Source organism: Macrotis lagotis, chromosome 1 (genome assembly GCF_037893015.1).
Source record: "Macrotis lagotis isolate mMagLag1 chromosome 1, bilby.v1.9.chrom.fasta, whole genome shotgun sequence".
Lineage (NCBI taxonomy): Eukaryota > Metazoa > Chordata > Mammalia > Peramelemorphia > Peramelidae > Macrotis > Macrotis lagotis.
Genome location: NC_133658.1, coordinates 828,348,414 through 828,376,343, shown reverse-complemented (window position 1 = coordinate 828,376,343; position 27,930 = coordinate 828,348,414). Strand labels below are relative to the sequence as shown.

Below are 27,930 nucleotides of genomic sequence, written 5' to 3'. Positions count from 1 at the left end.
TCACATCCAGGACCATCTCTAGCCATCCTGGTTCATATCTGGCCACTGGACTTGGATGGCTCTAGAGGAGAAAGTGAGGCTGGTGACTTAGCACAGCCTCCCCCTCACTCAAATCCAGTTCATGTGCCTGTCATGGCATCACGTTCCTGATGTTGTGGTTTTCTTCGAAAATGAAGGACAAACGTTATTATTAAATCCAGTAGAGGTCTTTGACAGACCTTCTTTAATTAAGGTGATTTATAATTAGCATACAAATTAGTATCATTATTCTAACACAATGTTAAATGCAAAGTAGGCATTCAATAAGTATGAGATTTAATTCTTGAAGACATTCTTCCATATTTTAAGCTTCATCCTTCATTGATAAGATTGAAACTACTCAATCTGAACTTCTTCAGATTCCCTGAGTACTAAAGATTCAAATTTGGGGACTATCTGTATGGAGATGGTTATTGAAAATGTGTCTGTGTGTGTGTGTGTGTGTGTGTGTGTGTGTGTGTGTGTGTGTGTGTGTGTGAGATTTTCCAGGAATAGAATGTAGAAACTAGTTTCCCTTTTGAGCAACAGATATGTATTTCCAATGATCCTCAGGACATCTTTACCTAGATGTTTCACTGTTACCTCAAATTTACCATATCTAAAATCAAGCTCATTATTCTATTTCCCCCAAACCTACTCTTCTGATGTATAACCCTCCCTTTCACCTGATCACCTATATTTGAAAGTTTAGTATTATTTTTGGCCGTCTTCTTTCAGTTACTGTAATGTTAATTTCATCTCCATTCCATCTCTCTCAAATCTTTCCTTCCTTTCTTATTCCCTTCACCACCATCATAGCACCCCCATTCCCATCCCCCAGAAATGCCATCATTATTTTCAGTTTGTAATATTTGTTAACTTTTTAGCAGATCTGACTTCATTCTCTTTCCATTTCAATTTAGACATACCATTATTATGAGAAAAATAGCAACTGATATTTACATAGTACAACCAAAGCATTTGCATGTATTTATCTCATTTGGCTAGTAATGGCCTTCCTCTTTTGACCCTATTATAACTCATTAACATGCTTAACATAATATGTCATATATAGTTGCATTAATAGCAGAGATGTGAGAGATTTCAAAGAGAATCCTATTATTTTAGATCAGCATTATTATGTGAAAATACAAATTTTTTAAAAAGATTAAACAAGGTATCAAGAGAGGAAAGCAATAATCCTTTTAGTGCTGTGGAGTCAGTGTAAAAAGGGCAACAGATGCCCAAGGGGGTAAATCAGAATTTGAGGATATGATCAGAAAATGCCATTCTTTGAAATTTAGGGCAAATCAAAAATCAACATAAATAGAATGAGATTACACATTTTCATGAGTAATTTCACTCAAAAGAAGGCTTATAAATTTGTTGCTGATCAGCTTAAAGGAGATCAACTTTCACCACTAAAATGTCATTAAGGGGCAGCTAGGTGGCGCAGTGGATAAAGCACCAGCCCTGGAGTCAGGAGTACCTGGGTTCAAATCTGGTCTCTGACAATTAGTAATTACCTAGCTGTGTGGCCTTGGGCAAGCCACTTAACCCCATTTGCCTTGCAAAAAAAAAAAAACCCTAAAAAAATGTCATTAATATATTATCTAGGTTTTTTTTTTTTTTAGCAGAAAGGTGATGGTCTGTCTTGTTTCAAATGAAGATTGTCAAAGATTAAGACTTTATCAAAGTGTGTGGGGTAGTGGTGGTATTATCTAGGGGAAAAGGTGTTTTGAAGGGTGTTAGAAATATCTCTAGAGTCAGAAAGGGATGTTAATAAATTATTAGAAATGTCTTTTATAACCACAAAATTCCTTTTATTCTAATTATTCTAATAATTCTAATTTCTCTTATTCTAATTCCTTGTTCACTTATCTTAATTGAGTCTTCTGGGGCTAAGGAAAGGTGGGTGGAGGTGGGAGAAGTGAAGGTTGATTACAAAATGGAGTTGATTTGGGGTGAGAATTGAAACAATTGGATTTCATCTCAAGAGCACTGATTCCATCTTATGCTACCACATGTATTATCCTTCATCTTGTGTTTCTGCCAAATCTTCATGGGAAAATAGATGATGTAAGTAATTTATTGTTTATAAAATGTAGGTGGATTCAGAGAATCAACATCTCCAAATTCTGAGAAAGATCATTTTCCACTTACCACCTCCCAACTTGACTTAAAACCTACTTTACCCCTCCCTCCCAATTTAGAAAAACCCTTCAGTCTCCTTCAGTTAGAAATCAGATTGCCTAATCTTGTATTCTGGTTTATAGTCTCTTGATTGTTTTCTTTTAATTCATAAAAATCTGTCTCCCCCTGAATTCAGAGTCCAGTGCAAAGCTGAAAAGCCCTGATCTTAATTTTTTTTTACAATTGTCATGCATTGCTTAATAAATAGATATGCTCAGAAGCTTGAACCTTTGTTTCTTCAATTATTTCTGATTTTACTAGTCACAATAACCTTCATCAATTTCCTCTTCAAATGGTCTATACCAATTATCCTACCAACTACATCTTTCATTGTGAATAAATGAATTAAAGTTCAAGCTTTAATCAGTCAATCATTTATGAATTTGCTTAGCCTGACTGATATAATCTCTTAGGACTGGATCATACCCAAAGCCATTTTTGAGCCAGAACAATTCATGAGAAATCAGTGAATGTGAGTTTAAAATTAAAGATCAAACCTTCTTGTATCTTTGTTTGCAGGCTTTCATACCTGAAAGTGAGGGACATCACAACAAAGTATATGACTTCTTTAAGCCTACTGTTGGGAGAAAACAAAGTTAAAATCAATCATCCAATTCTCTTTCAAAATTTTATCTCACATTTTCTCTAATTTGTATTGAATGTTTATCCAAAAGAGAATACATTTTCAGTTGTTCTATGAAAAGGAAAAGGTAACAAGGCAAAATCTGTTGGCAATTTGTAATGAAATGCTTATTACCCATGACCCACAGTATCTCCCTTGTATTACTGACACACAATATGATCTTTTTTGCTATCAGGAATTCATGCCAACAATGCAGATCTTTTCATCCTTCTTTGCCTTAGACTACAGTCTTTGTGAGTTACTGTGACCAAAAAAACATCACCTCTTGGCCCAAATTTCTGATTACGTCTCTCTTAAGAAAATCCTTGAACATTTGATCTGCAGGACCTATTTCAGAAGGATCTGCCAAAATCTGCCCTTCTTTGACAATGTGTTAAGTGTCAATATGTCAATGAAGCACCAAGATAAGACTTTGGTAGAGGGTGTTGTAAACAAGACAGGCTTATTATTGTGGTGTATTGAGAACTGACCTCAGACAGGTTTAAGTCTTGCCTTTGATTATACTGTTTGTATAACCCAGGACAAGATTCTGAAATTTTCAGAGTACCTTAAAATTCATTAGGACTTTAAATTGCAGAGGAATTTCCAGTTGGCATTGGTAGAAGGAATCTCCTTACCATGAGTTCCCTAACTGCAAATCTGATGTAAATTGCAAATGGTAGGCAAAAGTTCTATTTGTTGCATTAAAATGTAATTTACAGAGAGTGGGTGCTTAATAAATACTGAATTGCTATAGAATTAATTTTTTCTTGTTTTATGACTTTTACTCTAATAATTGAAATCAAATTTATTTTCTGAGTAAACATTTGATTTAGGACACATAAAACATTCTACTTGCCAGACAATACTCTTTTTCTCCTGCTTTCAAATGAAGGTTACCTTGGTCATCTAGCGTGGTCCTTAAAAATAAGTATTTACAAAAAGATAACCAAAAAGATAATAACAGATAATACATGATTATCTACTGCAGAGGATGAGGAAGAATAAAAATTCAATGAAGAATTCTAAAATTAAATTGACACTCTGATATTCAGTGACTGCAGTGGTGGGAATAGGTAAGGATGATGAAAAAAATATGTTAGAAAATAAAGATCAAGAGACATTTGTAGCCTAGACAAGACCCTAAACATATATTATGATAATTGAAGAACACCAAAATCACATATTATCCTTATAGTGGCCAGACCATTGACCTTCAAAGCTCAAAATTAATGCAAAGCTAGAGAAATTAAAATAAGAAAAAATATGTGGTGTGTAAGTAAAATGACTCCATTCTCATTTGTTTATTTCAATAAGCTACTGATGTTGAAAAATAGAAAATAGAGAAAAGGACATTTCTTATGGTACAATGGTACCCAATCAGTGGTTACCACTTTAGCTTCTAATTCTTTGCCACTACAAAAAAGAGCTGATGTAAATCTTTTTTGTATGTAAAGGTCCTTTTCCCTCTTTTTCTAATGTCTTTGCAGTGTAGGAACAGTCCTGATACAACTAGGTAAAATAATGTAACTTTTTGACATGGTTCCACGTTGTTTTCCAGTTTTATCAACAAAGTACTTACATCTTTTTTTTCTCAATATTTGTCATTTTCTTCTTTGACAACTTGATAGATATGAAGTAGAACTTCAGAGTTACTTTAACTTACATTTCTTTAATTATTAGTCATTTGGAGCACCTTTTCACATAGTGATATCTTATATTTCTGTGAAATTTTATAACCTCTAACTAGTTATCTATAATAATAAATAGCAATTTGCTTTATAAATTTGCTTCAGTTCCTTATGTAGCTTGGATATGAGAAGAGAAAAGGGGTCCTGGAGTTAAACAGATAGAATTTGACAACACACTAGATATGGGGAGTAGGAGAGAGGAATTGAGGATGACAGTTGCAATGGGAGCCTGAAGGACTAGGATGGTGGTATCCTCAGTAATAATAGGGAAGGGAGGAAGAGAGAATAATTTGGAGGTAAAATAATGAGTTGACTCTTGAACATGGTCAGTTAACAATGTATATTGATATATATTGGACACCCAGTTTGAGTTAACTAATAGTTGGAGTTATAAGATTAGAATCAACAGAGAAGGTTTGAACCATTAACATAGACATGATCACTGAATCTATAGAAACTAATGAGATTACCAAGTGAAATAATGTAGATTAGGACGAATACCTAGAATAGTTTTGTGGATTGCCATGGATGAAGATTCAACAAAGGGAACTAAAAGTATCAGTAAGATAGGTAGGAGGATGCCAAGAATCTATTATCCAACAAAACTGAGCCTTCTCTTCCAGGGCAAAAGATGGACATTTAGTGAAATAGGAGACTTCCAACTCTTCCTGATGAAAAGATCAGAGCTTAATAGATAATTTGAACTTCAAACAGCAGACTCAAGAGACATATGAAAAGATAAAATAAAAAAGGGGAGGAGAAAAAAAACTGTTATCAAATAAGATGAAACTGGCAATATCCCTACCTGGGAGAAAGACTTTAATAACTCTAGAGCATTGTAACTCTATTAGAGAGAATATAATTAGCCAGAAGAGATGGACACTCGTGACTTATTCGAGAAACTACTATCCAATAAGATGAAACTGTCTATATCCCTACCTGGGAGAATGACTCTAATAACACTCAATAATAATAAATCTAGGAGAGAGAATATACTTAGCCAGAAGTGATGGACACTGATGACTTTTCTGTGACTCAGATAGAATGATTTAAAAATAGTATTTCCTTAAAAGGGGGGGGCAGTAAAGAGATGGGAATATAGAAGAGACTGAATGGGGTGAATCTCATTACATTAAGAGGTACAAAGGACCTATTGCAATAGAGGGGAAGAAGGGAGGAAGTGAGAACCACTTGAATCATACTCTCATCAGATTGGCTTAAAATTAATATACATACACTCAGTTAAGAAACTTATCTTACCTTTAAATTGTTAAAAGGGGAGGGGGAGGAAAGGGAGGAATCAACAGAAAGAAGGGAAGGAAGAAAGGACAAAGGGAAAAGGGAATAAAGAGGAAGGTGTTAGATATAGGAGGGCAAACACACTGAAGGTGATGGTATTCAGAAACAAAATACTGGGGGAATATAGAAAAAGAGAAAAAAGGGGAAAATACCAACAAAGGGAAGATAACATGGAGGGCAATAAAGAGTTAGAAATTATAACTTTGAATGTGAATGGAATGAACTCTCCCTTAAAATGTAAGTGAATAGCAGACTGGATTAAAAACCAGAATCCTACAATATGCTGCTTACAAGAAACTTACAAGCAGATTATATATATAAAGAGAGAGAGAGAGAGAGAGAGAGAGAGAGAGAGAGAGAGAGTAAAAGTTTGGAGCTAAATATATTTTGCTTCAGCTGAAGAGAAAAAACCAGGGGTAGCAATCCTTATCTCAGACAAAGCAGTTGCAAAAATAGATATCATTAAAAGAGATAAGGAAGGAAACTATATCCTCCTAAAAGGTACTATAGACAAAGTAATTTCAATATTAAATATGTATGTACTCAAAGCAATAGCATCCAAATTTGTAGAGGAGAAATTGAAGGAACTACAGGAAGACAAAGACAGCAAAACTCTACTAGAGGGAGACTTCAACCCCCCACTCTCATGTTTAGATAAATCTAACCATAAAATAAATAAGAAGGAAGTTAAGGAGGTAAATAGATTGTTAGGAAAACCTAGATATGATAGACTTATAGAGGAAATTGAATGTTGATAGAAAGGGAATATACTTTCTTTTCTGCAGTATATGGCACTTACACAAAAACTGACCATGTACTAGGATATAAAAACCTAATAATCAAGTGCAGAAAGGCAGAAATAGTGAAAACATCTTTCTCAGATCACAATGCAATAAAAATCTCATGCAATATTGGGCCAGGGAGATATAGACCCAAAACTAATTGGAAACTAAAAAACCTCATTTTAAACAATGAGTGGATCAAACAGCAAATTATAGAAAGAATTATTTTATCCTAGCTAATGACAATAATGAAACAACATATCAAAACCTATGGGATACACTCAAGGTGGATGTCAGGGGATATATTATATCTTTAAATGCTTATATGAATAAATTAGAGAAAGAGGAAATCAATGAACTAAATATGCAACTAAAAAAATTAGAGAAAGAATAAATTAAAACTCCCCAGTTAAATATCAAATTAGAAATTCTAAAAATCAAAGGTGAAATTAATAAAAATCAAAAGCAATAAAACTATTGAACTAATAAATAAAACCATGAGTTGGTTTTATGAAAAAAAATAATAAAATTGATAAACCCCTGGTCAATTTGATTTAAAAAAAGAAAGAAGAAAACCAAATTGCTAGTATCATAAATGGAAAAAGGTGAACTTACCACCAATGAAGAGGAAATTAAAGTAATAATTCAGGAATAATTTTGCTCAACTCTATGCCAATAAATTTGATAATCTAAATGAAATGGATGCATATTTACAAAAATATAAGTTGCCCAGGTTAAATGAATAGGAAATTAAATACCTAAATAACCCTATCTCAGAAAAAAAGAAATTCAACAAACCATTATTGAACTTCCTAAGAAAAAAATCTCCAGGGCCAGATGAATTCACAAGTGAATTATATCAATCATTTATTGAACAAATGGTTCCAATTCTATATAAACTCTGAAAAAATAGGTGAAGACATAACTCAACCTAACTCTTTCTTTGACACCAATATGGTACTGATATCTAAGCCAGGAAGAGTTAAAACAGAGAAAGAAAACTATAGATCTATCTCCCTGATGAATATAGATGCAAAAATCTTAAAATAAAATCTTAGCAAAATGACTACAACAAGTTATCACTAGGATAATAGATTATGACCAAGTAGGATTTATCCTAGGAATGCAGGATTGATTCAATATTAGGAAAACTGTCAGTATAATTAATTATATCAATAACAAACCTATAAGAAATCATATGATTATATCAATAGATGCTGAAAAAGCTTTTGACAAAATACAGCACTTATTCCTACTAAAAACACTAGAGAGAGTAGGAATAAATGGATTGTTCCTTATAATAATATCTGAAACTATCAACAAGCATTATATGCAATGGAGATAGGCTAGAGGCATTCCCAATAAGATCAGGGATGAAACAAGGATGCCCATTATCATCACTATTTTTCAATATTGTAATTAGAAATGTTAGCTTCAGCAATAAGAAAAGAAAAAGAAATCAAAGGAATTAGAATAGGGAAGGAAGAGACAAAATTCTCACTCTTTGCAGATGACATGATGGTTTACCTAGAGAATCCCCAAAAATCATCTAAAAAAACTACTAGAAATAATTAGCAACTTTAGCAAGGTCACAGGATATAAAATAAACTCTCATAAATCCTCAACATTTCTATATATAACTAGCAAGATGCAGTAGAAAGATCTAGAAAGAGAAATTCCACTCAAAGTAACTTCAGATAATATAAAATACCTGGGAGTCTACCTGTCAAGGTAGACTCAGAAACTTTTTGAAAACAATTACAAAACACTTGTCACACAAATGAAATAAGATTTAAATAATTGGGCAAATATCAACTGCTCATGGGATAGGCTGAGAAAATATAATAAAAATGACAATTCTACCAAAATTAAACTACTTGTTTAGTGCCTTGCCAATCAAAATTCCAAAAAATTACATTAATGAGTTAGAAAAAAATTATAAATAAATTCATATGGAGAAATAAAAAGTCAGGAATCGCCAGGGATTTAATGAAAAAAAGCACAAAAGAAGGTGGCTTAGCTCTACCAGATCTAAAATTATATTATAAAGCATCAATCATCAAGACTGTCTGGTATTGGCTAAAATATAGAGTGGCAGATCAATGGAATAGACTAGATGCAATAGCAGGAATTGATTATAGTAATCTGCTATTTGATAAATCCAAAGAGTCCAGGTACTGGGATAAAAACTCTCTCTTTGATAAAAACGGTTGGGAAAAATGGAAGTTAGTATGGCAGAAACTTGGATTAGACCAACACCTCACAACCTATACCAAGATAAGATCAAAATGAATACAGGATTTAGACATAAAAAACAATATTATAAGCAAGTTAGGAGATCAAGGAATAATTTATCTGTCAGATCTTTGGAAAAGGAAGCAGTTTATGACCAAGGAAGAGATGGAGAATAGCATTAAAAATAAACTAGACAATTTTGATTACATTAAATTAAAAAGCTTTTGCACAGATAAAACCACTGTAACCAAGATCACAAGAAATGTAGTAAATTGGGAAACAATTTTTATGACTAGTATTTCTGAGAAAGGACTCATTTCTAAAATATACAGAGAACTGAGTCAAATTTCTTAAAAAAGACAAGCTGGGGTAGCTAGGTGGTGCAGTGGATAGAGCACTGGCCCTGGAGTCTGGAGTACCTGAGTTCAAATCCAGCCTCAGACACTTAATAATTAACTAGCTGTGTGGCCTTGGGCAAGCCACTTTAACCTCATTTGCCTTGCAAAAATAAAAACAAAAAACAAACAAACAAACAAAAAAAGACAACTCCTTCCCCAATTGACAAATGGTCAAAGAATATGCAAAGGCAATTTACAGATGAGGAAATCAAAGCAATCAATAATCATGTGAAAAATTTCTCTAAATCAGTAATTATTAGAGAAATGCAAATTAAAACATCTCTGAGGTACCACCTCATACCTCTCAAACTGGCCAATATGACCAGAAAGGACAATGATCAATGTTGGAAGGGTGGGAAATCTGGTACACTAATACATTGTTGGTGGAGCTGTAAACTCATTCAACCTTTCTGGAGAGTAATTTGGAATTATGCTTAAAAGGCAACCAAAATGTGCATAACCTTTGATCCAGCAATACCACTACTGGGTCTATACTCTGAAGAGATTATGAAAAAGGATAAAAACAATACCTGTACAAAAATATTCATAGAAACTCTGTGGTAGCATGTTGATGGCTGCTCGAATGAGTCTGGGTTAGAAGGTCAGTTATGACTAAAAAACCTAAGCTCTGGTATCCCTCAAGCTGAAGGCTTTCCACAGAACTCTGATTTGATAACACAACTGTGTCATTTGTGTCCTCACTTATTGATAGCCCTGTTCCTGAACTTCTTGACCTGGGTTTCATCCTGCCAGATTACATCCTGCCCAAATTAGAGTTATATCATTGTTTTTATCCTGTATGCTAATTTTGTGGTTTTCTGCTATAAGAACTGTTTGATACTTTCAATAAATGGCTCTGCTAGTTGTCCTTCTAGCACCCCCACCCGAATGTTTCTTTTCTCTCCTGAGCTGAATGAATCCCCTGGTAGACAGGGGAACTCAACAGTGGCAAAGAATTGGAAATTGAGTGAATGTCCATCAATTGGGGAATGGCTTAAGAAATTGTGGTATATGTATGTGATGGAACACTTGTTCAATTAGAAACCAGGAGGGATGGGAATTCAGGGAAGCCCAGAAGGGTTTGCATGAACTGATGTTGAGCGAGATGAGCAGAACCAGAAAAACATTATACATCCTAACAGCAACCCAGGGGTGATGATAAACCTTGATGGACTTGCTCATTCCATCAGTGCAACAGTCAGGGACAATTCTGGGCTATCTGTGATGGAAAATAGCATTTGTATCCAAAGAGAGAACTGTCATGTTTGAACAAAGACTACTACCATTAATTTAGAAAAAAAACTGTTATTTTATTATATAATTTTGCTATCTCTCTTATATTTTATTTTTCTTCCTTAAGGATATGATTTCTCTCTCATCACATTCAACTTAAATCAATGTATACCATGGTAACAATGTAAAGACTAAGAGACTGCCTTCTGTGGGGAGTGGGGGAAGGGAAACAAGATTAGGGGGAAATTGTAAAACTCAAAAAAAATAAAATTTTTCTAAAAAAAAAAGAAATTAATTATCAAAGAAAACTCTCCTGAGAAAATCCAAAAAATCTACAGAATCTGAATGAACACCACATTGTTTTTTTTAAAAAAAATTCTCTTATGTTTTTCTTCATATTTTGTGGTTTTCTTTCTTTTCCCTTTATCTTCATACAGAAAAAGACTAATCTGTAAACATGTTAAACACAAATGTATATGTACAATATTCACCAGACTGTTCACAGCTGAGGGGAAGAGGGTGGGAAGGGAGGGTAGAAGGAAATTTTGTAACTTTAAAATATGCATTTGTATGTGAATGAATGTTGACAAACGTTCATAACATGTAATTGGGGAAATAAAATAAAATATCAATTGGAATTTTTTTTTTAAAAAAGAAAACTCTCCTGATATTTTAGAACCAGAGGATAAAATAGGAATGGAAACAATCTACCAATCTTCTCTTGGGAGAGATTCCAAAATTATGCTCCTAAAAATATTATAGCCAAATGCTACATTTTCCAGATCAAAGAGAAAATACTGCAAGTAGCCAGAAACCTTCAAATTTTGTGAAGCCACAGTCAGTAAATACAGATTTAACAACTTCTAGATTAATGGAGCAAAGACAAACAGTATGATATTGTGGGGAACAAAAGAGCTAGGATTACAACCGAGAATCACCTACCCATCAAAACAAAGTATAATCCTTCATGGGGAAAGTGAACTTTCAAAGAAAAAGAGGACTTTCAAACATTCTTTATGAAAAGACAAGAACTAAAATGAAAATTTGACTTTCAAATACAAGACTCAAAAAGAAACATATAAAGGTAAGCAGGAAAGAGAAATCAAAAGGGATTCAATAAAGTTAAACTATATTTCTTCATGGGAAGAACATTTTCATCATTAGGGCAGTTAGGAGTATGCATAGATAGAGGACATGAGTGAGAGTTGAATATGATGGGATGACTAACTTAAAAGATAAAAATTAAGAGTTGAGAAAGGAATGCATTGAAAGAAGGGGACGGAAAAAGATAGAATAAAATAAATTATTGCACATAAAGAGCATGAAAAAGCTTTTACAGTGGTAGGGAAGACAGGAGAAGTGAAAGTGTATGCTTAGTCTACTCACACTGGAAATAGGTCAAAGAGGGTATAATGCACACTTACCCTTTAAGAAAGTAAGAGGGGAAAGGGAATAAGAGAAGGGAGAAGTGCTGATAGAAAAGAAAATAGATTACGTAATATATGTTTAATTATTGGAAAATGTCAGTTAACAAACTATACCCTTTTTTTAATTTCAGTTGATTAATAAGCACCTAGGCACAATGTTCCAGATACTGTGATAAGCTCTAAGGATACACAGATAGAATAAAATAAAAATGTCATCACTTCTAAATTATCCCCCTTTTGTATTCAGGGTCTCTCATTTGATGCTTCATTATAGCACGGAGGTAACTGAGTACCTGAAAGCTGTCCCTGAAGAACAAAGTTCTAGTATATGATACCAGATCTAAGCTTTCAGATGCTGTTCCAGTGATAGATGAACATCTGTCAATTCAGAGAGGCTTGCCTAGGTGGTCTTAGGGAGGCAAGTTGGTTTTTTCTACAATAACTTTTGAAGACCATCTATAAAGTAACAGGAAGTTATAATCTGTTTCTTTGAACACTGACTTCTGTCATAGAAGCACTAGATATATTTTTTTTATTGTATAACCTGAGAAGTCAGGCAATCAGATGATATTCAGGACATCTCTGAGAAGGGCAGAGATTTAAATATCAAATGATGTTAACTATGAACTTTAAAGCAGTAATATTCATCATTCCAAAGAATATGCACTAGAGAAAGATAATTTTGAATATATGCTAACAATATTTTTAAGGATAGTATTCATCAGTGCTCCAATAGGAGTCTTTTTTATGCACTCTTTCAAACATCTTTCCACCATTTTCCCTCTTCTCTATATGTGGAGCACCTAAGCTTTTCTTTTTCTTGGAGACAGGCTCCCTGTTTTGTTCAGGCTAAAAGTACAGCAGTTACTTATAGGTCTTGATTCTAATGCTGATCATCACAGAAGCTTTGATCTATTCTATTTCCAACTTGAGTCAGTTGGCTCCTTCTTGGGCAAGCTGGTCTCCCTGCTCCTAAAAGCTCATCATGCTGGTGCTGGATTTGGCGCAGATACCAAGTACACTATTAAAAAAAAAACTGTCTACAGAAATTTTGCTTTTTTTAGTACCCAATACACTTTAACCTTTATACCAGCTCAGGACTCCAAAATTCAAGCTATCCACCAGCTTTAGCTTCCACATTAGGCAGGGATTAGAGGTGTATGCCACCATGCCCAGCAACCCTCTATTTCTAACAGTGCTTTTGAATATAAGATTCATTTATAGACTCCTTCCTACATTCTTTAGAACTTGTTGAAAAGAAAATTTTTCTTTGGGTTTTTCACCCTGATTAATTAGTCAAAACTCAGGATAAAGAGACTTAACAGGAGTTTATTATAAGTATGTCCAGTTAGTAACATGTTGACAAACTGATCACTGACAATCAGCAATGACTTCAAAGTGGGGGCAATTTTTATAGGTAACTTAAAGACAATCTAGATAGGTACATCTCAGCAAAAAAGACTGGGTTCTTGCATCTCATTTATCCCCCCCAACTGCAAAAATTTGACAATTTGCAGGTAGGAATACATGACAAAAACTGCAGACTTAGTGTCTCCTTCTGCATCAGAGCCTCCCCCAACATTTGTTAATAAGCAGGACTGGGAACAATAGGATACTGAGTCACCTAATGTTCGGCATACTTACGTTTTTTCTAATTCATTTTCATCATTATCATAGTCCTTATGATCATCAGTCTTCCCAGGGAAATTCAATGTACTTTCAAAGACCAAAAAATTTAAAAACAGAATTAGACTTGTATTACACAATAATTATCTAAATGTCTTGTTTAAACCAATTATAATCCCAAAACTGACCAAAAAAAATCCAGTGCTAATATCTAAATATCATCAGTTCAGCTGACCTTTTGGGGGTCATCATGCAGTAAACTATTTTAATAAGGATGACCCCATTCTGTAAATTTTTCATCCTTAAGAAACTTTCCCTGTGTATATAAAAATCAACTTACCTATCTCTTTCTGAAGTAGATTGTGAAGGGAATATTTTATTTTGTAATCTGTTAATGAAGTCAAATTGTAGAATTAGATACCATTAAACTCACAACAATTCATATTTCAAAAACATTTTCAGGTTAAAAAGTTCTTGCCCTCCAACAATCCTGTGAGATAGGAAGTGAGTGCAAAGTAAAATGTTTAAATTGTGTTCTCTGGGTTCCTTGGAAATATGCATTAAAACAAATTGTATTTGTGACAAATCCTAGTCATTGAGCACAGTTCTTTATGTGACAGATATAATTAACTTCTGATTACATAAAAAGTCATATTATGTCTTTCTATGCAGGAAAGTACATAGTTTCTAAGTTTAATTCCTATACCACTCATAAAGCCTTATAAAGGAAAGATGGAATTAGAATATCACTCTGAAGGAAGTAGGGAAAGGTATGGGAAAGCAGGGCTTCCTTTTTCAGATGTTTTCGAAGCAGCTCTATCTAATTTGATTAATCTGGCTCAACTGCTCTGGGTGGGGGGGGAGGTTGGAAATGGGGGTAGAAAATAATTAGGGAGAGAATGGTTTGTTACACCCCCAAGGACCTGGATTTAGCAGGAAGCGTTAGTTTGAGTAGAAGATTCTCTGATCAGATGCTGAGAGAGATATAGAGATAGCGAGAGAGAGAGAGATAGCGAGAGAGAGAGAGAGAGAGAGAGAGAGAGAGAGAGAGAGAGAGAGAGAGAGAGAGAGAGAGAGAAGGCAAATATTGTAGAGTTTGCATGAGTTTGGCTATAGATATATCTGAGATGCAAGGAATAAGGATTCCTATAGCTCTCCAGAGAGCTTCCCACAGAGGTGGGATAGTGCAGATTATGCAGGTTTACCAAAAATGGAGGTACACTTTTGAGTTCTAAATACATGAGAATTTTTCCATATGGACCCATGAGGCTACAGTGGATCCTCTGGGAGAGATCATTAGTAGTCCACTCTGGGAGCTAAATGACATTATTTCTGAAAAGTGTTATCAACAAGAAAATGAGGAATAAGGTAAGAGTGAAAGAGGTAGACTAGCTAAAATGGGAATTGAGGAGCATATAAAACTATTGAAAAGTCAGGAATATCTGGATTTAAATCTCTCCCTTAATGTAGCCATGTTACCCCATGGTAAACTGAAACCAATAGGCATTAATTGTATATGTTCTGCCTAACTCACTAGAAAGGAGAAAAATCCAAACATACTCCTTAGACACTGGATTTCAATTTCTTGTTAATCATCTTTTAAACTCACTCATTTAAAAAAAGAAAAAAAAGATGAAGAAGAGTATTTTTTCCTTCTTTCCATTGTCTGTAATTACCATCTTCTTTGCCCTGAAAGGTGGGATTAATATAGGATTATAGGCAGTGATATTGTGAGGTTCTAATGAGAATATAAAGTACTTTGCAAATGAAGTAACAGATAAGAAGAATTATATAAATATCATCAACTATTGTAGTTGTTTTGGTTAAACTCTAGTCACCAGGCTTCCAGTTTATACTCCTGTTGCTTTATGCAGAGCAAAACAGGGGTGTGCCATTAAAAGTATAACAAACCCCTCCCCCAACACATTATTAACATTTTCTTAAATCTAGAAAATCACTAAGTCAATAAATGAAATCCTATTTTGTATGGTTCAAACTGAAATGTTAATTATCTGGAAGTGACTACAGAGATCTTTCAGTTCAAATTCTCTTTTTTGTAAACTGAGGCTAAAGGAGATTGAGATAAAACAAAAGCAGATGAGATAAGATTCAAACTCATGTTCTTGAATGTGAAGAATTCAAATCCCCTCTCACACAACTTGTAAGGACATAAGTAAATCATTTAAAATCTCTAAAACTCAGTTTTCACTATTGTAAAATTAAGGAGAAAGATGTACCTCTCTCACAGTGTTGCTATTAACATCAAATGAGATGTCAGTGATTATTATGATATTGTTTTTGTTCAATCATTTCAGTTGTGTCTAACTGTCCATGAACCCACAAAAGGCTTTTTTTGGTGTGAGTTGACATTTCTTTCTCATTTTCTAGATGAGAAAACTGAGGCAAACAGGGTTAAGTGACTTGTCCAGGGTCACACAGCTAAAAAGTATCTGTGATCAGGTTTGAACTCAGGTAGATTAAGTTTTCATGATACCAAGAGTGCTTTATCCACTGTACTGACTATCTACCCTATTCTTACTGTGTAAGTTGATATAAATAAAACTATATCTCTAACAGATGTATAAATTGCCTGCAAAGGAAGGGAATGTGAAAACAACTCTTTTTTTTAACTAGCCATCAAAATTTACTAATTTTATTAATTTATTTTTATATTTACATTAATTTTTATATCTACATTTGAAAGTTACAAGTGGACCTAGTATAGTTGCCTCAATAGGTCACAATCAACACAGACAATATTAAAGAACCTCAGTGAATTTTTTTTTCATCAGACAAGGTCCCAGGGAAAAATATGTTGTCCCCAGAGGTGTTTCTTGAGTAGTGGTCTAGTTTAAGCTAAATAACTTTTTAAAAATGAAGAATGTAAGGGATCATCTTGCAGAACAGCAATGGAGGAAAATCTATTTCTGTGTAAGGGGCACTAAACAAACATAAATAACAATTTTTCAGTAAATTTCTTGGGTGTTGGTTGTATATGACAAAGATTAATTAAACAAGTTATTGGAATGGGGGGAAAGAAGTACAATTATTTCTTCCACATTGTTGGAGTTAGGGTATGGTGCCTTGGTTATCTGGAAAATCTGTGTAAAATTTTTTGGCTCTCCTTTGGTACTAGAGAAGATTTCTGAATTATTAAGTTGCTATTATTACACATACTATAGATACATTTTATAAATTTCTGAATTTTAAACTTTGCCTGTGTCATCTGTTGATCTTTGTATGTTGTCCGTGGTTTTTTCAAAACTCCCTCCAAATTCCCATTAAATTTCTTATGGCAACTTGCAATATATCAAAACTAAAATGGGGAAAGTTGTAATGTGGAACTATTTACTCTGAAAAATCTGGAAGCAGGAATTGAGTTGAGCTTATGTTCTTTCAGATCCCCTCTCAAGACCAAGAATCTATAATCATTGTGTAACTCTTTCTAGTCCTAGGAAACATGTTGCAGCCACTAATATCTAGATCTGTCAGGCTCTGACCCAGGTGTACCTAAGAAAATGGGAAATATTTCAAAAGGTAATGGGAAGAATTTAGCAATATTGTAGAACTTTATAGAATGTATTGACATAGGATTATTACTACCAAACCAGTTCTCTGGTCCCAAGACCTTGAGCAGTGCACACTATATCAACACAAACCATAGTCCTTAATATATCAAACATCCTCCCAAATTCATACAGTACAGGAAACACAGATTTATAGAGAAAGTCACATAAGAACAACAGACCACTAAAGTCACACTGTACAAGATTCCTCATCTGACTGCCTAATTTCTCTTCCCTTTAAGAGATTCAGCAAAATGTGATGCATTATCAATAATCAGTTTATCAAGCAGTCCTGAAAATGTAAGTTAAATATCTAGGAATTTATTCTAGTGAAACACTTTCTTAGGTACTTTGCCAACAAAGGTTATCTTCAGTGTCATCAGAGAAAGGTGAATATTTGATAGATAATTTCCCAAATATCTTGTATTACAAAACTTTAGTCATTATTCTCTGCAAAATAGAGTTTGTGGGCAAGTCACATGATTATACCTGGACACTCTTTGGTATCTCAAACCATCTTTCTAGGAATCTAGATTTGTAACTTTGAGAGTCCTCCTTGATTTTTCTCCCTTCCTCCATTTCTTGCATTTAAGCAGTTTCCAAGTCTTATCCACCCTGCCTCTTGCAACACATCTCATATCTGTCCCCTTCTTTCCTTCATTTGGAACAACTCCAACATTTTAAGTCTGGATGATTGGGAAGAGTATGGTATTTACAACAGAAATAGGGATATCTAGGGAAGAAGTAGGTTAAGGGGGAATGGATAATGAATTTGTTTTGAGGACATGTTGAATTTGAAATGTGATAGGACAAGACACTCAGGTGATGTGTAGCAGGCACCTGATAACCTCTGAAAAAGAAACCTACGCATTCATAGAAAAGTTATAATATTTTTTATTTTGCTGGATATATTAAATTACATTATATTAATTATTATATTATCTGGGTTCAAGATGAGGTTGTGCAATGTTAGCAGTTTTACTATTTGCAAGATTCCATTGGGATTTTCTTTCTTTAATTTCATGTAGTTGTCTGCAAACAGTAATCAGATTGGAGTCAAGAGCAGCTTTACAGTGTCTGTGTGTGGGGGTGTGTGTGTAGGTGTGTAGTAATAAAGGAATTCTCATATAAAAAATTTAATTGTCCTTTGTCCTAGCATATCAAAACCTGCATCCTGAGAAGTTTAAAAATAATCCTATATTGTTTGCTTATTGATCCTTTTTGTAAGTAATTTGATTTTGCCATGTAACTGCTTGTGTTCTATAACTGCTTAAGTCATGGTTCTTTTCTCAAAATTTAGTTCAGCTGCTTTATAATGGATTAAGTTAAAAAAGTTTTGCTAACCTTAAGGGGTATGTGCGGAAAAATTGAGGCTGGGGGCTATCCGACTTCATGGATGTCTGGTTTGCTGTCCAAAAGTCCAGGCCACTATCTTGTACCTGGACTCAGAGTGCTTCTTCATCTCTTGAAAGAAATGGGTTTATTGCTAACCCCTACTGCCAAGCTTTCGTCTAATCATGTTGTTCTGCATACCTTAGCTTTGTAAACAATCATGTTGTCCTTTATTCTATGATGTCGTCTACCCTGCTTTGTTCTTTGTTCTGTACTTCCAATACCTATATAAGAGGAATTGTCTTCTTCCTCAAGGGTCTTTGGCATTAATGGAAGTTAATTCTTTGACCCATTTATTGACAAGAAACATGTCCGTTATAATAAATGTTAACTTTCTTGGAGATCTGCCTAAATACATCCTTTTGTTAAAATTAAATTGTGATAATTTGTAAGTTTAAAAAAAATCTCATTTTTTTTCTTTCATTCTCTTTTCTTTAAAAGGCTGTGAGAAATTATAGAAGAAACTATTTTGTACTTTTAATCAAATGAAAATTCTACACAGTAAATGACTACCAAGTCCTCATGAATTAGATTTATATTATTAATGGTTTATCTGATGAGGAGTTAAGAAAATTTCTCATTTTTCTTTTCCAAGGGGTATTGATGGAGGGGAGGGAAGGGACTTTTCATTTTTATTTTCCAACCATTAGAAATTGTGGGTAAATAGTTAGAACATGTCTGAATCTTGTAATCTAAATGAATAGTAAATGAAAGCTAAACTACTTCTTTTCCAAATATCTTCCCTCCTTTTTAGCAATTTTAAAATAACTTTTCTAGTGAATTATTGCCAAAAAAGTCATATCTAATGTAATAGAATATTATTGTGCAGTAAGAAATGACAAACATGAAAAATTTCAGTAAAATTTAAAATTTATATGAACTGATATAGAGGAAATAAGTAAAATTAAAATAATATATACAATGACTACAATAATACAAATCGAAAGGGCAGCTGGGTGAGGCAATGGATAAAATCCTTGGAATCAGGAGGACAGGAGTTTGAATGTGGCCTCAGATACTTGACACTAACTAGCTGTGTGATCTTGGGCTAATCACTTAACCCTGATTTCCTCACATCCAGGGCCATCTCCAGTCAATCTGATCCATATCTGGCCACTGGACTCAGATGGCTCTGGAGGAGAAAGTGAGGTTGGTGACTAGCAAATCCAATTCATGTGGGCTTGTCATGGCATCGTATCCCTGATGTTGTGGTCTTTTAAGATAATGGAGGACTAAACAAATCAAAAGAAGACTAAACAGAGAGTTGAACTCTGAATAATGAGGGGAGGGAAATTACCATCAAAGATCCTATAGAACAGATAATAAAATATCCCTCCTCCTTCTTGGTAGAGAGGTGAGGGCTATCTAGGATAAAATATTGAATATCATGTCAGAAAAGCTGTCTGGTTTGAATATTTTTCAATGATTTTTTTTTTTGGACAGAAAAATGAAAAGGAGAGCTGATCATGGTTCAATATCTTTGCCAAGAAATTCTGAAATGGAATCAGATATAACTTACAACATCATCATCAACGAGGACAGAAACTGGATTCTCAGATCACTTTACTTGATTTCTGCTGCCTTGCCTGGTTTCAACTCCACAGAACAAGATTTCTCATGTACTCCTTGGTATCCTCTGCCTCTTCCTTTCCTTTGTTTTTCTACTTTGTGTGTGTGTATGTGTGTGTGTGTGTGTGTGTGTGTGTGTGTGTGTCCCTTTAGACTAGAAACTCCTTGAGGGCAGAAACTGATTTTACTTCAACTAATTGTTATCACCAGAGCTTAACATAATGCCTGGAATGTTATAGGTGGTTAATAATGTTTATAGGATTGGATTAATGCATTGAATAGAATACTGGACCTGGAGTTAGACTTGAGTTCAAATCTTGCCTCAGACACTTAGCAAGTCACTTAACCTTTGTTTCCCTCATTTCCTCATGTGTAAAATGGGTATAATAAAAGCACCTAATCTTCTTATGAAGATCAAATGAAATAAAATTTGTAAAGCACATTGCAAAACTGAAAACACTACATAAATGTTAGCCATTGTAATTATTATTGTTGTTACTATTTCTTTTTTTTTTAGGGTTTTTTTTTGCAAGGCAAATGGGGTTAAGTGACTTGCCCAAGGCTACACAGCTAGGTAATTATTAAGTGTCTGAGGGTGGATTTGAACCCAGGTACTCCTGACTCCAGGGCTGGTGCTCTATCCACTATGCCACCTAGTCACCCCAACACCACCTAGCCGGCCCTACTGTTTCTTCTGAAGCACAAAGATTTCTAAATCTTTTTTAGATCTTTTATTCTTAGCTGCCCTGCCTTTTCTATTTAGCTCAAATAAATGAGGTTTATTTTTTGACTCTGAAGCCTATAAGAATATGTGAGAAAACTGTCATAGAAAAGTATGTAACAGTAACCAAAAGAACAGTCAATGGGTTATGGGTTACATTTAGCATGAAGTCATCATTATCTGAACTCAAAAGTTAACTTAAATTTGATTGGGTTCTCTGGGAGATTTCTTTAGCATTTTAAAATAATTTCTTAAAAGATTCAAAAGATGCACAAAGAATTCAAGATTTGCAGGTAAGAAACAAACTCATAAGAGATTGCATTTTGTTTCTTCAAAGAAGCAAAATCAGCAGATATCAATCCTCTTCATTATGATGGACAGTGGAATGAAGTAAGCACAGTGGCCAAACTTCATTTTTTGTGAGCTAAACGATCTGTATTTTGGGAGGTAATTTTGTTTTTTGCAATGTAAGAAAGTTTATCAATAGTAATCATTGCTGGTTGAAAACTATTTCCTACAAATAAATAGAATTTAAAGTTGTATTTAAGGTACATTTAGATGTCATACAGTATGGGGTATGTGAGAAGAATATTGAATGTGAAGGAAGGAAGAAATGGACAAAAGAGGGTTGCAAAATGCATTTATAGACATATGCAGAGGCACACAGAATCTTTTGTGTCCTACTGTGTGCATGTAAATGGTCCTTTTACAGTGCTTAACAAATAAAATAAAAAAAGATGAAATGAATCAGCTTATCCAAATTAAGGATGAAAAATCATTCATTCACTTTTGAAAATGTCTCATAGCAAGTAAATTATCCAGATGTTTATGAAACTTAAGCTTTGATCAAATTTCTATGTTTTATATAAGGAGAGATACATACATAGCTAAACCTTCTTTTCCAAAAGTGAGAAATTATATTTGGCCACCAGTAATTGTGAATCATTTAGCTCATTTACTTACGTAACAGATCTTATAGTTCTAAGCAAGTTCATTGTTGTTGATGAGGTGTTTTGTGCTATTTCTGAAACGAAGATACTAAATCTTTCAAGTCTAAGGAAGAAAAAGAATTATACAATTGAATTTTACCTATGCTTTATTCAAAAGGAAATTCTCCAAAGTGTGAGAGAGGAAATACTCTAGATAATTCAAATGAGATAATATTTGTCAAATGCTTAGCTAGCATATAACAGACATTAATATTTAAATGTATATCCCCTTAAATGAATTTTTTAGTGGAGTAATGGGGTTAAGTGACTTGCCCAAAATCATACAGCTACCCTAATTGATTTTTAACCAATATTTCTAAAATACATATTTACAAATTTATTAAAATCACTAAATCCATAACTTCTTTCAAATTTGGAAAGAAATATACATAGGCTTTAGCCCTGAGCATTTTAGAAGTTCACAAAATAAATTAAGAAAATGGTTTTTAATTTGCTCAGCCAAATTAATTAGCTCAAGCACAATGAATCTGCCACATTTATCCTTAAAATTACTTAGATTACTTAGTACTCAGAAAGGTACAGAACAAAAAGCTTTTTAAACCCAGTTTTGCCATACTTATTGAATTACTACTGGTAATCTTTGAAATAAGGGTTCAATTTCATTGAGAAACATCCTTTAAGGGTAAAGGACAAAAAGGGATTTAAGAGATATTTTGCTGATATTATTACCCATAGCAATGTGACACCCATGCCATTGGAGAGGAATGGAAGTTTCCTGAAGTTTCCTGTGTATGTGAGGAAGACTTCGGATTTGATGTAGAGTCTTAGAAACAAATAGAAGGAGAAGCAGTTAGAGTGACCAGGAAAAGAGAAAATTTTTTAATAGCTGAAGCCCAGAGTCTCAGGCGTATGAGAAAAACCTGACATCTCAATATATCTCTTGATTCTCAGTGCCTGCATCCTCAGGGATTGCTAAGAATAAACTGCTTTTTTGATGGAAAGCAATTCCATGGGACTCAGCAAGAATTTTACCTACATCCTGCCAGAGAGGTGATACATTTTCTTTTTTTTTTTTAAGTGACCAAGGCAAGGATTTATTTTCCTTGACTATAAAATTTTTAGCAGGGATTTTGTTTTTCTTCATTTCTTGGTAACAAAAGGTAGGGAGGGATAGAAGGCAAATTTTCATGAAAATAATATAAAATTTAATTTAAAAAATGTACTGCTCGAGTAAGATTATTCTATTTTTAGTTGAACTAAGTTCCACCAAGTCAAAAAGACCATTTTCTTTTGAGTATTTTACTTTCTGTCTACATTAATCCGTATAGTTTTCCTTATTTTTCTTTTAGTAATATATGTTTGCTCACTACTCATGGTATCTTTTGTTCAATATTATATTTTGTGAGAAGGAACTGGCTAAGAGTAAGCTAACAGTTACCCTTTTTTTTTAAAGTTTTTGCAAAGCAGTGGGGTTAAGTGACTTGCCCAAAGTCACAAAGCCAGGTAATAATTAAATGTCTGAGGTCACATTTGAACCTAGGTCCTCCTGACTCCAGGACTGGTACTCTATCCCCTGAACCACCTTGCTGCCCCACAACAGTTACCCTCTTAACAAAGGGCAGGACTACTTTCTTTCCAAAAACCAGGGAAAGTAGATTTTCTTCTTAATGGAAGAAGAGCATTTCACTCCTAGACCGAAAGTGTGTGATGCATAGTAGATAGTATACATGAGAGTAATTGAGTCCCACAGCTCAGAGGCATGATAAAAATCTCAACTCAAGCAAAGAGAGAGTGATATCACTAATAAAATCTACTCTATGACTTTGTATTTATATGGATTTTGCCTTATCAATGGGTGAGGGAGATAGTGGGAAGAGGGAGAAAACCTGGAACTGAAAAAAAAAATGAAAAAAAGAGAAAAAAACCTGTTCTTAGTACTTTCTGATTATTCAGGTCCTGGGTATCAAGAGATACGTTGAAGAGATGCCTTATCTATACCAAATGCCTCTGTAGCCATTCAAAAATTGGTACCTCTCTCTCTCCTTCTCTGTTTCTCCCTGTCTTTCTAGTGCCCACTCTCTGCCAAAACCAAAGTTACATTTCCCTTACATGGGCATATGCAATGTCACAGGTTCAGAAGCCTCTTGCTCAATTAGGAGTCACATACCCCCACTGTACACAGCATTACAGATTTGTCCTTCAGGAAATCATTCAGCATCCCTGGGGTAGAGGTGATATAGAAATTGAATGCTATATGAGGATGGTACTGCAAAATCCAGACACCAGTGGAAAGTACAATACCAACTTATAAAAAGAGTAACATTTGCATATAAGTAAGTGTGTGTGTGTGTGTGTGTGTGTGTGTGTGTGTGTATGAGAGAGAGAGAGAGAGAGAGAGAGAGAGAGAGACAGAGAGACAGAGAGAGACAGAGACAGAGATGGAGACAGAGAGACAGAAAGAGACAGAGATAGACAAAGTATGCAGATAAACACAGGAAGGAAGATCAAATTCAATTCAAGAAGTAAATTGAACAAGCATACTATATAAATGTGAACTATTATTAGGTTGAGAAGCTATACAGGATAATAGGAGATATACCTTACAGTGAGAAAGACAAGTTCAAATCCTGCCCCTGAAAAGCACTAGTAATATCACTGCAGGCAAGTCTCGAGGAACCTAACAATTGTCCATGACTGTAATATAAAAGATATCCTCCCTGCCTTGTGGAGAGAGTTTTCCATATCGAGAATCATCATGTAAATGAAATTATGGGTAAGATTCTTTTTTTAGATGAACTTAGGCCAAGCATTGTCTGAATTTGAATGCTTACTTCTGCTTGAGACATTGATTTCTAAAAGGGAGAAACCACTAAGGCAATAATTTATAGGAGAATTGGGTCCCACATATTCAGTGAGAGGCCCATTTGTGGCTAGGAAACACTGCCACATGATGATCACCATTGTATGGCTCAAGGGGGGGGGGCAGACTAGACATCTCTAGCCTATTCTCCCTCATCCTTCTCCAAGGGAGACTTTCATTCTTTCCAGGAGGGGAAGCAGGAAGTTGGACCAATGAGGACTCTTCAGAAAAAGGTCCTGGGATAGAATTATATCCATCTTCGCCCTTAATATTATTATTATTCCAGGGGATATGATATGGTTCAATCTAACTTCTGATCACTTTGTCATTGGGGGAGGGGAAGGCAACAAACTAAATCAAAAGTCTGACCACCTTCTGATCTAGTACCAGTTCCACTCTGATGACACATAGGAAATAATGAAGAAACCCATTGATCCAAGGCATAGCAAAATAGAAACCAAAGGTGTACAAAAGAGAATCTACACAGAGTGAAGACAAAACAGAGTGAAGAAGCTCTCTTATTGGGAGGAAGATAACTCAGTTTGACTAAGAAAGATGGTCCTGGATCTTATCCAAAGGGAAATTCCCCCAAATCTCTGGTTTAGCTAGCTGGGGATAGGATTATGAGAGAAACTTTCAGTTCCTCTCATGTTTTCCTAGAGTCTTTTACTTCAGCAACCTGAAGTGGGATTGACATTTTTCATTTTCCAAGCCATTTTCTGGAATTGAGAAGAGAGCCTGAAGCAATTCAATGCTTAAAGAATCCTGAAGATTGAGAGGTCCCAACCCAGTCCTTCCAAACCAGGAGATTGTACGAACTCCCAAACCAGAGGTGCATAGGGGGAATCAAAGGCCAGGAAGAAGGTCAACTGACAGCTCCCCCTAACCAGGAAAGATTTCTGGTTACCTCAGAGGCTAATGGAGGCTGCTAGATGTCAGGAGGGTGTCCCCATATCTTGTTTTCAAATCTAGGAAGGAGATGGGGAGAGGGGACTGCTGGCTTAGCAAACTCAAGTTACTAAAGGAAGATAGAGACAGATATGGTTGCCCCTTATGAGTTATTCCTTCCCTTCCTCCCTCCCTTTCCCCCCAAAAGCATTACCTGAAAAAATTGCCTTCAAATGTCTTCTTAGTTCTCTGAAGACAATTATCCATTTTGAACTGGTGCTTGGGGATATCAGTGGAGTCAAAAGTTTTATATGAACTTGAAGTTTTAAATTTGGATATGTTTGAGAAAGAGGCTGAATCTGATGAGATATAGGTAACTGAAGGAGAAGTTTTTAACTCTCCAGGGGATGGGACTTCAGTTAAATTATTTTCCAGCTCAGATGTCTTCTCCACCTCAGGTGCCTTCTCCTCCCCAGGAGTCTCTTCCACTTTGGGTGTCTTCTCCACCCCCAGGTATTCTTTCTTAACCTTTCCTTTCCTTCCTTTCTTTCCTTACTCTTTTTTTGGCATTGTGACCTTTTCATCTTTTCTCTTTTTTCCTTTATAAAAACTCTTGTAACAAACTATTCTCTAATCTGAGTCTTCATTCTCCTATTCATGGTTAGGTCCAGTTTTCCTCGCATTCCCTTAATTAATTTCTTTTTCTTGACCCCTGAGGATCAAGAGGTACAGGGACCAAAAAGGTGAGCCTAATGGGGTAAAGTTGCCTCTCATTCACATTTTTCTTTCAAAAAAAACTCTCTGCCTTACTGAACCAACCCTTCCCCTAGGACAGACACTTCCCTAAGAGTGAACTGGGGGGAAAGGAGGTCAAAAATAGCCAGAGAAGGCTTGAAGAGGGGTGAGATAGGTCCCTGTCACTAAAGGGTACCAGAAACCTGGTGCTACAAGGAATACTGGAAAAAGAATCCAATAACCATGGCAACACCAAGCTTCAGGTTCTTACTCCAGAAGCCAGGCTAAACTGATTAGGAATAGTTCAGTCTTTGGTCTCAAAACAAAAGACACATACATGCAGAATAGTCACTGCCTTTCTTTTTCCCTGAAGATTTAAATTACATAACTTAAAGACTCCAGAATAATAAAATCAGAGCACAAAGACTGTGCATTTTAAAATTATTTTTTCAAGCTTCTCATTTGATACCTGCTTCAAAAAACATCATTAATGAACTTTCATGTTACATGATCAACAAGATGGAAGACTAGACATTTTCTATGAATCTCAGAACCTCTCAAACCCCTCCAAATTTGAAATCATTCACCAGAGATAAAGGAATTTCAGTTTTCTCCATGGTCTAGCATATCAAGACCCACCCCCCCCCCAAATGGTGAAAATACCATAATTAACACCTAACTGGAATTAGCATTTCCTCCTCCTCTCTCTCTATCATGTTCTCTTCAAAAAGGTTGCTCAAACTGAACCCATAGAACACAAATTCACACCTTGACCCTCCCTCCCTCTTTCTAGTGCCATGGAGATCCAAACTCCAAACTTCCCTTTCTGTGATAGTGTTCTGGGTATTTTTTCTTGTATTTGTGGTTTTTGTTATTATTCAGTCATCTTTCAGCTGTATTCAATTCTTTGTGATCCCATTTGAGGTTTTCTTGGCAAAGATACTGTAGTGATTTACCTTTTCTTTCTCCAGTTCATTTTACAAAAAAAGGAAACTAAGGCAAACAGGACCAAGCAACTTGCTTAGAGTCACACAACTAATTAAGTGTCTGAGATTGGATTTGAAGTTTCCTGAGACTAGAATAGAGAGCATCATAGTAGCATTCTGTGCTGCAACAGAGTTCTGCAGAAAGTGGAGGAACAAGGGAATGAAGTAATACATGTGTCTGAGTTTATAATAAGCCTCACTTCTACCTGACTCCATCTCGCCTATGCTGTGATGACAGCAGCATTGATGGTGCCCTGTAGCACTGGGTCAGAGAACTGAGGAACAGAGATAACAGGGTAGGATGCTGTATATTTGTGTGTGTGTGTGTGTGTGTGTGTGTGTGTGTGTGTGTGTGCATGCGTGTGTGGCTAGATATATGATAGTCTTCTAAACCTGAAGAAAAGAGTCCAATATATAGCTGGAGTCAGTCTGTCCCCTCAAAATTATCAGGATTGGTGAACCATGCATTGTCCAGGAGGAGGCTGAGATGCTTTGAGATCTAATTTATTTTTTAATTATTTAATTTTATTTATTTATTTTCCAATTACATGTAAAGATAGTTTTCAACAGTCATAACACTATGTGAAACATATCTATATAAATCATGTTATGAAAGAAGAATCAAATCAAAAAGGGAAGGAAAAACTATGGGAAGAAAGAAATCCATAATACATAAAGCAAATTTTAAAAATTGAAAATGTTAAAATTTTAGTCTTCATTCACATTCCATAGTTCCTTC

At 34.9% G+C, this 27,930-nt stretch overlaps 1 protein-coding gene across 1 annotated transcript in view; it reads right to left on the bottom strand.

Annotated features, from left to right (window-relative positions):
• Positions 1–26,406, bottom strand: part of LOC141508522 (phosphatidylinositol 3,4,5-trisphosphate 3-phosphatase TPTE2-like) — an 85,695-nt gene extending 59,289 nt beyond the window's left edge. Inside the window, exons 1-5 of the mRNA XM_074217214.1 lie at positions 25,685–26,406; positions 21,736–21,825; positions 13,865–13,912; positions 13,543–13,614; positions 2,741–2,788 (exon numbers count right to left, since the gene is read on the bottom strand). Coding sequence (XP_074073315.1) covers positions 2,741–2,788; positions 13,543–13,614; positions 13,865–13,912; positions 21,736–21,825; positions 25,685–25,737 — 311 coding nt within the window. The 5' untranslated portion in view covers positions 25,738–26,406. The remainder of the gene's footprint in view (positions 1–2,740; positions 2,789–13,542; positions 13,615–13,864; positions 13,913–21,735; positions 21,826–25,684) is intronic.
• Between the last annotated feature and the right edge of the window lie 1,524 nt (positions 26,407–27,930).